The sequence below is a fragment of the Tursiops truncatus genome, chromosome 6 (assembly GCF_011762595.2).
Source record: "Tursiops truncatus isolate mTurTru1 chromosome 6, mTurTru1.mat.Y, whole genome shotgun sequence".
Taxonomy (NCBI): Eukaryota; Metazoa; Chordata; class Mammalia; order Artiodactyla; family Delphinidae; genus Tursiops; species Tursiops truncatus.
The window spans coordinates 46767535-46779872 of NC_047039.1; the positions used below are offsets into that span (position 1 = coordinate 46767535).

Sequence of the window (12338 nt, forward strand, 5' to 3'; positions counted from 1 at the left end):
CCTTTTATTTTAGGTTTCCTGATTGCCTTTTTTTATTCTTGCTTATTTTCTTTTACTTCCTTTCATCTAGTGGACTAACAAGATAACTACAATTTTTCCTCCCTTATGCTGTTTTATAAACTAGATTGTTTTCCTACCATTTTAGTTATTACTCTTAAATGTTTACCAAAATATTTAACCATACATTTTTCTAACAACATTTAGCTATGTAATATTTCTATCTTTCTGGCGAACATTACTTTCCGCTTTTACTACCAAGGAACAATGCCCCCACTCCATCTTTTTTGTGTGTGTCTGTGAATAATATTTTAGTCATCTTTGTTTACAGCTGAAACTCTGGGAACTCAAAATTAACATCCTTGCCCATGAGTTTGTTATAGACACCAGAAAACGTTTCAACCTTGTGTTCCACATTGTTCTGCTGTGCTTTATTCAAACGAACCTTTATGAGTCGGCTGCCATCCAGCTTCACGCGGATTCTCTTGCCCACGATCTCACTTCGGAAAACCAAGTCCTCCAGGATGGCGTCATGCACGGCTGTCAGAGTGCGGCTCCTGGGACATTTTTGCTTATTTTTTGTACGGCTTTTTCGAGTTGGCTTAGGCAGAATTCTCTGAACGATAAAGACAACGTGCTTCTCGCTGAACTTCTCCAACTCACACACTAGCCAGACCTGGATTTTCTGGAAGGATTTCAGATGAGGAACGGAAACAAGGATTATGATAGCTTTTGGACAACCAACATCTTCAATTTCTTTGGCGGCTGTGATGTTCAGCTCCCGCAGCTGGGCCTTGAGGTCCGAGTTCATCTCCAGCTCCGGGAGAGCCTGGGAGACGCCAGACTCGAACTCGTCCGGCTCCTCGCCATTGGGCTTCACGATCTTCACGCTGGAACTGAACATGGCCGGGACCTTGATGACGCGGCACCCCACTCCATCTTTTTATTGTGTTTAGAGCTTTTATTGTACTTAAAAAAATTCAAAATAGTTATTTTTATTTTTGTGTGTGTCTGTGTGTGTGTGTGTGCTGTTTCATTTCTTCCTTCTGGGTTCATTTTTTCTTCTTGAGATAAATCATTTAATAGTTCCCTTTGTGAGGATCAGTAGTTGGTAAATACTCCAAGTTTTTGTGTGGTGAAATGACTTTTTTGTCTCTACAACTGAAAGGTTGTTCGGGCATAAGAGTGTAGATTGACAGTTATTTCTTGTCAGCCCTGAAGATATTATTGTTATTTTTTGGCATTGATGGCAGCTGAGGAAAAGTCTGCTATCTGAGAGCTTTAAAAGTCTTATTTTCATGTTCTGCAGCTTCATTTTAATGTTGACATGTGGATTTATTTTTATATACTCAGTTCAAGACTTTGCACTTCCAGTCTGAGGACTTATGTCTTTTTCAATTTTAGAAAACTACTATTTATTATGGTTTCAGATCTTTCTTTCTCCTTCATTCTGTTTCTTCCTAAATTACTATTTCATAACTTCTCCTCTTTCTTCAAACCTTTAACACCTCCGGTACCCTCATCATCCAAAACGAAACCTTCACCTTCTTCCCCAAGTTAGCTTCTCTCGTGTTAACTTTCTTTTCTTTCTCTTAAATTCAATCTATTAACAATCCTATTGGCTCTAATTTAAAAATAAACCCAGTAAGTGACCACTTCTCACCTCTCTCACTATCACCACCCTATGCTAAGCCACCATTGTCTTTCTGCTTCACCCTTTTTCCCCACAGTCTATTCTTAGCACTTAAAATTTTAAATTGCATCTCCTCCCCTACTGTCCTCGTATTCTCCATTTTTCATTTTTCTCCATGGAATTTACACAATTAAAAAAAATATATATATATATACACACACACACACATACATAGTCCCTTCTTCTTTTTCTTCTTCCTCTCCTCCTTCTCCCTTCTCATTCTTATTCTTATTCTTTTCACTGTTTCTCTTTCTCACTAATATATAATAAGTTCTGGTGAGATAAGAATAAGGATGCTTAGAAGCATAAGGATTTTGATTTGTTTTGTTAACCCTGTATACTCAGCACCTAGAACAGTGTCACACATAGTAAGATTTCATTACATATTTGTTTAATAAATACATATATATTAAAAAAATTTTTTATTATTTATTTTTGGCTGTGTTGGGTCTTTGTTGCTGCGCACAGGCTTTCTCTAGTTGTGGCGAGTGGGGGCTACTCTTCATTGTGGTGCACGGGCTTCTCATTGCAGTGGCTTCTCCTGTTGCAGAGCATGGGCTCTAGGAACAAGGGCTTCAGTTGTTGCAGTATGCAGGCTCAGTAGTTGCAGCACATAGGTTCAGTAGTTGTGGCGCACGGGCTTAGCTGCTCCACAACATGTGGGATCTTCCCGGACCAGGGCTTGAACCCATGTCCCCTGCATTGGCAGGCGGATTCTTAACCACTGTGCCACAAGGGAAGTCCCCAATAAATACATAGATGTTTTCCACTTAGGTAAATGAGAGCCAAGAAATTCAAATAAATGATGAGAAATATATCTCAAATAATTAAGAACATGACATTATTTCAGAGAATCAGCAGTCCATCCTGGATCTTAGCATTCATGTACTTTTTAAAGGAAAGGCATCATGACTGCATGCTAAGTTAGGAGATGATGCCGCAGGCAGAAGAAAAAGAAATAGGAAACTTTGTAACCAACTGCCCAAGCGAAAGCTAAATAAACAAACAAATTAACCAACTGTCTTTCTGGGCTTATGATAGAGGTGCTGGAAATCACAGGAGACTTGCCTGGGACATGTGTTGTGTAACAAATCCTGACAAATACATGGATCATCAAAGAGATTTCTATTTTATATACTGAGAAGCTTTATGATCCAGGAAGTGGTCAGGCCATCTGGGATCTCCTGCTTACCCATCTGGAGCTCTGATTGAATATGTGAGAATAAAAGGAAAGCTCAATTTTAGTGAACATGAGCTGTTTGGAGTCAGCATGGGGGTGCATCAAAGGTGGTGGTGAAACAAAGGGATTACTTTTCCACCAAGCCCTTGTAAGGGAGGGCAGAGGGTGGTCAGTGTTGGAATAAGAAGAAGGAATGACAAAGAAGGAAGCAATGACCTTCATTTCTCCCAGTGATGATGTTATAGGATGCTGTCACTGACCTAAACAGCCAGGCATCTTCTTGGGATGGGGAATTACTGAGAAATACATGGAAGCATCATGTTGTCAGGAAAATAAATTATTTTAAACTATAGGAACCTTCAGTAAATGTAGTAATAAATTGTGTTTATATAGCACGTTACACTTTTTCAAAGCATATACACCACCCCATTTAGTATTTTCAACCCTGTAAGGTAAGGAGTACAGACCACTTGAAGCCAGGAAGTAAGCCATAATTCTTTAAGCATGCTCTCCTACCCTCCCGGCCCCACCAGGGTCTAGTATAGTGCTGGATGTATAAATCGCTTTTAATCACTGTTATATTAATTCCCATTTTACAGTTGGGATTGAGGAAATTATGAAGTTTTTAGTTGCCAAACATCACACAGCTAGTCGTGGCATAGCTGGATCCAGGAGCAAGTCTACTACCTTTTAAATCTTGTGCACTCAATATTCCATCATGTGCCCTGCCAAGCGTGCCAACATCCAAAGACCACACAGATGCAGGAACAAGAAATACAAGTGTTCTTGGCAATTATCCTGTGCCAAGGGTCACTGATCTTCTTGATGAAGAGCTACTGTTGATTTACCTAATGTTTAGTAATCTACCAATGAAGGCACCATTAAGAATTGCTTAACATAAATACTACTTGCCAGTTAGGGGAAGCTTGGCACAGACAATGTGTTGGCTAGAATGCCCAAGTCCATCCAAAGCAGGAAAATTTATTAAAATCTCCAAGACTGGCCTAGCTTCAAGGAAGCATGCCAAAGAGGCTCTAGGAAAACAAAACAATGTTTCTTCCAGCCCTAGGTGACTTATTCAAAAAGCCTCACTTTTTTTTCTCTTAACTTCAGTGTCCTGCTCCAACACTGGCAGAGGTAATAGACCTCCTTGCTTCAGGCTCCCAGTGTGCTTCCCATATCTACATGGAAACCCACTCCACACTGCGGGCATCCACCTGCTCATAGGAGGCTGTCCCTCGGTTCACTTCACCAGCAAGTATACGCAGTTTTCTCTTCCCATACAAGTGAACGATGTCTCTGCAAAATTATCCACCAATGGGAATGTCCTGGGGCCTACTCAACCCCACTGAATAACTCAAAAATAGAGACCTCTATCTCCCTCACCCTCACATATACAATAACAGAGGTAATATCTTTCACTAACACTTTTCCTTTCTCAATTCCCTAACTTTCTCATCTTGTTAATGTGAATCAAGCCATCAACACTTCATCACTGGGATCCCCTCATACACAAAATCATTATCTTTGAGTTCCAAATGATTCTGGGTCACCTTGGCTCCACTAAAACTGTAAATGGTAAGGGTTATTGTCACTCATTCATCCCACATTTGCCTAACAAGATCTAGGGTCCTCTGTATCTCCCCACCCTTTCCTTTTGCTATCCTGTTCTGGAGGGACCCATTTCTCACCATGTGCCATTTAGGGGCTACGAGCAGCTAAAGGGCTTGGTGATGACTCTATCTCCCCATTAGGAGTAAAGAAGGGACTGACTTGGGGGCTAATTCTCAAAAAAGTGAGAATTCTAGATTGACAAGTTGAGTCCCTTGCTTTATTTCAATGTCTAATTAATATTGAAATATCTTTTAATTGAGAAGGCAATGATTGATAGGAGAGATATATTTAGAAATTCACAAAATATTTTTCTAGGTTTTAACCTTGCATCATAGTGAAGTTCTAGAATTAAAATATTGGGTTTTATTTTTTGAATTTTTATGTTTTGCAAAAGGAATGTAAAGTTGCCTGTAACAAAAGATGTATCAACTGCTTAATGAAGTAAATATAAAAAACAGATCCCAGGGCTTCCCCAGTGGCACAGTGGTTAAGAATTCGTCTGCCAATGCAGGGGACACGGGTTCGATCCCTGGTCCGGGAAGATCCCACATGCCGCGGAGCAACTGGCCCTGTGTGCCACAACTACTGAGCCTGCACTCTAGAGCCCGTGAGCCACAACTACTGAGCACGCGTGCCACAGCTACTGAAGCTCGCGCACCTAGAGCCCATAATCCACAAGTGAAGCCACCACAGTGAGAAGCCCACACACTGCAATGAAGAGTAGCCCCTGCAACTAGAGAAAGCCCGCATACAGCAACGAAGACCCAAAGCAGCCAAAAAAAAAAAAAAGATCCTAGCACTGCTTTTCAAACCAGGGTAAACCAGTCAGAAGAAATAACATATCCATAGAGGCAGGGAGTCAAAGTAATAGAAGCATGGCTGAGGTTTCTAGGGCATCAAGGAGGGACTGTTAACTGAACATTAACCAATAACTCAAATATCAGATGTTGAAAAAGCCAACAGCAGACCATGGCCTGGAGGATGCCAGAGGTCTATTTTTTGATAATGCCAGTTTCTTTGTAAAGAGGTTCCCTGGAATGTGAAAGGAGATGTGTAGGTCAAACCAACACTGCTGCTGTGACTGAGCTACAGATCTGGCTCAGAGTTTCCTAGTTTTCAGTCAAAAGGGGCCATATGGTCAGTAATCTAGCTTTTGAAAGCAGAATGCAGGAAGCCTAATAGGTCCTTAGGATGATACATTTTTATTTTGGCAAAGAAAATATCTCTTTCCAGTTGTAAGATTAACAAGTTCTGGGACCTATTGTACAGTATGATGATTACAGCTAATAATACTATGTTATATAGTTGAAAGTTGTTAAGAGAGTATATCTTAAGTGTTCTCACCACAATAAAGGAATGATAATTATGTGATGAGATAGAGGTGTTAGCTAATGAGATGGTGGTAATCATCTTGCAATACAGAAGTATATTGAATCAACATGTTGTACACCTTAAATTTATACAATATTATATGCCAATATAATACTGTATAAACTTAAGGTGTACAACATGTTGATATGCCAATATATTAATAAAATAAAATACAACTGGGGGAAAAAAGAAAAAGTATCTCCATTGTTGGCTTTTAAGAAGTAAGTTACCATATTATAATAGGGCCCATAAAAGAGCCACATGACAAGGAACTCTGAGAAGCTTCTCAGAGTTGAGAACAACCCTTACCCAACAGCCAGCAAGATAGGGACCTCGGCCCTACAACTGCAAAGAGATAAATTCTGCCAACAGCCTGAGAGCTTAGAAGCAGCTCTTTCGCCAGTTGAGCCTCTGATTAGACCTTAGCTCTGGCTGACACCTGGATTACAGCCTGATGAGACCCTGAGGTGGAGAACACAGTTAAGCTGTGCCTGGATTTCTCACCTACAGAAACTGTGAAATAATACACGTGTGTGTTGATTTAAACTGCTAAATTTGTGGTAATTTGTTATAAAGCATAGAAAACGAATACAACTGAACATTAAAAGACATGGCCCCCGTTCCTTGAGCCAGTCCTGTATGAACTTGACTCAGTTATTTTACCGTATCCAACATAAGAACTAGAGCTTTATAGGACGTTAGAACTCCAGGGAATAATCTTGTGACAACTACCCCTGTTAACATTGCTTTTCTACTGATCCATAAAATCTAAGTCTAAATACCCCTGGTTTGAGGACATTCTTCTGGAGTGGTTTTCAATGCTCCCAGCACAAGCTTGAGTGTGTGTGTGTGTGTGTGTGTGTGTGTGTGTGTGTGTGTGCATGCGTGTGTGTGTGTGTGTGTGTGTTGTGGTGGTAAAGCAACTTTTTAATGGGGTCAGAACAGCTGGATGGGGAATTTGAAATCCAGGCGGGTGTAGAGCAGAATATCGAAGTCTAATGTTAGATCAGTGACATGGAAAGTGTTCCATCACCAGGAGTCAAATGGGAGATACCAATGACTGAGTGGACAAACGTGAGAGGCAGAATTCATGGAGCTTTTGATGTGACAACGAACAGGAGTATCTGAGTGGATGGATTTGGAGATTTAGGTTCTAATGATGGTAGCCTGCGGTGGCTTCCTTGTTTAAAATTGATTTTCCCCTGAATATCTTTTGAAAGCTCAAGGCTCACCATTATGGGAATCTTCTTGCCACAGATACTTCTCTGATAGAGAGCCAAGAAAATGGTTTCCTCGATCCACAGATCATACCCAGAGAAGGCAAATTGCTTGCTTAAAGCCACATAGCATCATCGTAGGAAATAAATCTGGGGCCTCTGATTGCAAGCTAACTGTTTTCTTTGAGATTGTTGAAAAATGGATATAATTGATTTAACAAAATGCATAAAGGATGCAAAATGGGAGGTGTTGAAAGTTCCAGTGAAGATAGAAAAGAAATACAAAAGCAGACTGAGATCAGGAATATAGGCAGGAAATAGCCAGATATGATTCAGATTGGAGAAAGAGAACCCAAAACATCTGGGGAACAATAATTTGAAACAGATACTCTCTTGGAGAAAGAAATCTGGAAAGCAGTAGCAGGGTGAGAGACCTGGGTAGCACTGTTAAGACAAATGGGGTCTCTAATGCTCGTGCAATGGTCAAACCTGGCTAATTGAATTTGGAAGCCACGGCTAGAGAGGTCAATGGATACAAAGGGAGGATGCAATTCTTAGGGTCTACGTGTCTGACACCATGCTCTTCCAGTCCTTCCTGGCTGTGCACTCAGATCCCTCTGGCTAGAAGGGAAAGTCATAGATTCCCTGCTAATGAAGACAAGGAAAGGTTCTGAAAAATTGATCCTCTCAGCCCCCAGGGCAGCTGGAGCCCCTGGGCCAATTCTTCAGTTTTTAACCAATCTCTCTTTTTACTCCAATCTGCATCAAATATTATCATGGTCTCTGTGTGCCATAAATTAAAAAAGGACCCACAGGCCTAGAAGAAACTCCCACTCTCTGCTTGTTCTTCTTTCTAAATAGTATCAATTAAAATTTTTATATCAAATAGTACACACATACAGAGAGGAGCACAAATAATAGATTTACAGCTTGATGAATTATATAAACTGAACACACCTGTTTAACCAGTACCCAGATTAAGCTGTTGAACACCACCAGAACTCTAGAAGTGCCTTCCCCCCACCTGCTATGATAACCTTCTTCTGATCACTACTCACCCACTAAGAGCATAGATCAGTTCTGCCTGATCTTGAACTTTATATATAGTTGGTAATTTTTACATCTGGCTTCTTTTGCTCAACATTATGTTTGTGAGTTGCAGGTATGTTGTTGCATGGTAATACATTTTCATCTTCTCATCGTTGTATAGTATTCCACTGTATGAATATATTTATTCATTCTGTTGGTGATGAACATTGGGTTGTTTCAGTTTGGGTCTATCATGAAAATTTTTGTTCTTCCGGTAAGCATACGTACAGACTTCTTTTAGTCTTAGCCAGCTTTTAAGAGTCTTTCAAGATAACCTGGTCTGAATTCCATCATGTGCCTGAGGCCTCAGGGGCTCAAAACACATTTAATTATTTCGCCTCCCTCTCTTCCTTAAAAACAGATGAAAACAGCCAATGATCACTATTAACAATTATTCTCAGTTGAGGCCAAGATCTTTATATACTTGCTCAGAAGCATTATTACAAATGGAATATGTAATATTTACAAGTGACCAGTGAGAAGCCTTTGTTCAAGAATTGAGCCAGCTTTCCGTTTCATGGTGTTGCTGCAGAAGAAATGGTACCTGTTCATTGAACCTACTACAGATGAGGCATAGATGGAATCAGTGCCCCAGGGGAGACAATGAAAGAGGGTCAGAACCAAGGGTTGTTACCTGGATTGTCTTTTGGGAACCCCACAACCGACCTCAAAGAGGGTGACCAACCTCTTTGTTTACCCCAATATGCAATTCACATATCATCATGGTCTGTGTATGCCATAATATCAAAAACAAATGTTTCTTTTTTAACACTTTAACAGAAACACTTGGTAATTCTCCCTTCTCTGATAAACACCGTAGAGCTTTATTACCTGTAGAGGCCAAGATTTGTATAACTCAAATCTCTTAAATATGCTTATTCCCAGACACCAGGCCCCTCCCTACCTCTTGCCTTAGAAGAAATTCGTTTTCCAAGGAAGACTAAGGCTGTTCTATTTCTTCGTTGGGAGAGGAGACAGAATGAAAACAAAATCAAGGTTAATCTCTGACAGGTCATCCTGTTCTTCTAGTGCCCGTGTTTCTGTCACAGCACATGTTTTCCTGAGGCAAACCGGATACAATATGATGCATCATTTAGGAAAGACATTTTGCATTAGACTAACTGCCCAAGGCACCATTGATATCAGGTACTAACACTGCAATGGTAAATAGAAAAAAACAAAACCAAAAACTCTTGTTTTGTTTGAATGTTTTTAGGATTTATCATTAAAAAATGGATCTATCAATTAAGGTTTTTTTCTCCCTTGTAAGTAAAAGAAATGGACTCGGGCTAACTTGAACTACAACCAACACAACAAAAGGATTTATTGGGAGGATATTGGGAACATCACAGACTTGAAGTAATGGCTGAACAGTAAGACTTTAGGGCCAGGAATAAATGTGAGGAAATGGCATGCTTTCTCTCTAGGGTTAAAGGCCCACCTATTTCAGATTAGTGTTCATTTCTTGGGTTGTTTCACTGTGGCTGAGGCAGCCTCAGGGGACCAGCATGGGTCACGGACCCTTTACCTCAGGGACAGAAGACGGTCACAGACAAAAGCAGTAGCCTAGCACTGCAAGGGTGACAGCTGAAGTCATCAGCCTACTGATGGAAATAGTACAAGAAAAAAGGAAAAGTGGTTTGATAAAGGTGATAACATGGGTAAGCAATATAAGAAGACCTGGGCTGATGACAGTACCGGAAGATACACGAAAAGGCTTGATTTCTGCACATACCATAATCAAAGGGTAGATATGCTCAGTGTAGGTTTGCTACAGCTACACATTTTTTTCTATTAAAAATTATTCCACTTCCTGCAGGAAAGTAACTTTGTTATTGTGTCTTCTCCTTCATCTCATTGAAAGAATTTTTTAATAACATAGTTCTCAATAATATGAGGTTTCTTAGGAATGCAACTATTACGTTATAGTTAAACACATACACACATATATGTTGGGTAGGACTTTCATATCCATATACATAAGTGAGACTGTACTGTAATTTTTCCATACTATACTATACTATACTATACTAACTATACTGTATTATGGGAGTTCCCAGTGTTCTCATTCTCTCAATAGTTTGTTGAGTTACCCTTATGTGACAGGCTTTATGTGAATGTAGGTGCTGGGAATACAGGAGGTGCTCATGGAGGACACTTAGCCTGGTGGAGTTTAGAGTTTAGTAGGGAAGACAGATGACAACAACAGAATGTAATGAGTTTTTTGATAAGAGAAATACAGGGTGATATGGAAACAGAGCAATGTACATAATAATACCTACTTTATAGGGTTGTTATATCGGGGTAATGAATAAAGTACCTGATCCAAGGCAGAGCACATAGTAGGCACTCAAAAATATTATTAATAATGTTTCACAACTTTTTCTAATTTTTTAGTTGGATTACTAGTTTATACAAGTTTTTAAGTTCCTGAGCCAATTTTGGTAATATCTATTTCTTGCAAATATTGTCCACTTCATCATTATATTAGCATAAAATTATGTTGAGTATGATCTAATAATTAAAAAATCTTCATGTCTATGGTTACCCACACCTTTTTCTTCCTATTTTTTCTCTTCTTTAGATTTAAGGAGAGGTGGTTGGTAAATTATGTTAACTTTTAAAAGTCTTTTTTATGCTTGAATGTATTTATTGATTTTTTGACTTTTAAGTCAATTATTTATGTTAGCCTCCTCAATACCTTCTACCAATTTTTCTTACAAATTTTTTGTTTTCTATCTTAAATTTAATGCTTAGCTTATTACATTTCGTCCTTCTTAATACTTAAAACATTTAAGAATGAATTTTTATCTGATATAAACTTGGCTTCATCCTAAAGGTTATGATGGTTATTTAATTACTTTATAAATCATTTGTAACTCCAGTTTTTATTTTTTCTTTTAATAAAGAGTTACTTAAAGGAGCATCTTAAAACTTCCAAATGGCTGGCATTTATTTTGACTTTTAAAATGAAGGTTTTTTTTTTTTTTTTTAAACAGGTCAATTTAATAAGAGATTGATAAAATTTCTGTTTTTCTTAAAAGCATTTATATCTTCTCTATAAACGTTTATCTTTTATATAAACATTTAATTGTAAATATTTATAATATATGTATTTATGTACATTTTATACACGTACACAACACACTCTGGTTTTTGTTAATATTTCATGGGAGCCAAAAAACGTGTTGTCTGTAGGCTGCAATGTTTGAGATGGATATCTGTACATACATATTTAGTAAGTCACTCACATCAATTGTTATTTTTCAGCCCCTCCATGTCCCGTGTATATTTGGCATTATAGAGCTATCTAAAACTGAGAGCGTTCTTTTCATGGATCAGTTCTATTTTATTTCTGTCACTTTCTCCTACTGCAAACATTTTCCTTTTGTACATTTGGATGCAATGAGTTTTGGCACATAAAATCTGTTGACTCATATCTTCATTATGAATTGAACCACTTATCAACATGATAAGTTGATATATATCACAAGTTATATTTGTGTCTCATGATTATTGTGGTAAATTTTCCTTTTTGTTGTACTAGTATTGTGACACCTATTTTTGGTGGGAAAAGGGGAAAGGGAATACATTTAATATCTTTTTATCTTTTTGACTTTATGTTTTAGTAAACTTTAATAAATTTTCACTTTTAATAAACTATCATTGAGTTTTAAACATTTACTTTGAAATTCTTTGTATTTTAATAGGGAGTTCAACCCATTTATCGATGTAACTATTGTGATTTTACTTCTAATATCTATTTTAATTATTCTCTCTAGGCCTCTTTATTGTTTTCCCCCATGTAGACTATAATTTCCTTTTATTTTCTACAGTGCTTGGAAGGTTCATTTTCCAGTTTAATTCTATTTCTTTTTAAGTTAAAAAATTGTCCATTGACCAACATCTCTTTAATTATTAAAGTCAAAAATAAACATGAATCTTTAAAACCCTGTATTTTAGACAAAGAATTTAATATTCTTATATTTTTTCATGCTTTCTTCCAGCTTCTTATTTCCCAATTTTTTTTTTTTTTTTTTTTTTTTTTGCAGTATGTGGGCCTCTCACTGTTGTGGCCTCTCCCATTGCGGAGCACAGGCTCCGGACGCGCAGGCTCAGCGGCCATGGCTCACGGGCCCAGCCGCTCCGCGGCATGTGGGATCCTCCCAGATCAGGG

General features: G+C 38.4%; 1 protein-coding gene across 1 annotated transcript; it reads right to left on the minus strand.

Moving 5' to 3' along the window:
• Nucleotides 1-322: 322 nt before the first annotated feature.
• LOC101329910 (small ribosomal subunit protein eS7-like) lies at nucleotides 323-901 on the minus strand. The gene has a single exon (XM_033859264.1). The coding sequence runs from the start codon at nucleotides 899-901 to the stop codon at nucleotides 323-325; it is 579 nt and encodes a 192-aa protein (XP_033715155.1).
• Nucleotides 902-12338: the final 11437 nt, after the last annotated feature.

What these genes read in the sequence shown, in the direction of transcription:
- LOC101329910 (XM_033859264.1), bottom strand. Translation starts at nt 901, where the DNA reads ATGTTCAGTTCCAGCGTGAAGATCGTGAAGCCCAATGGCGAGGAGCCG.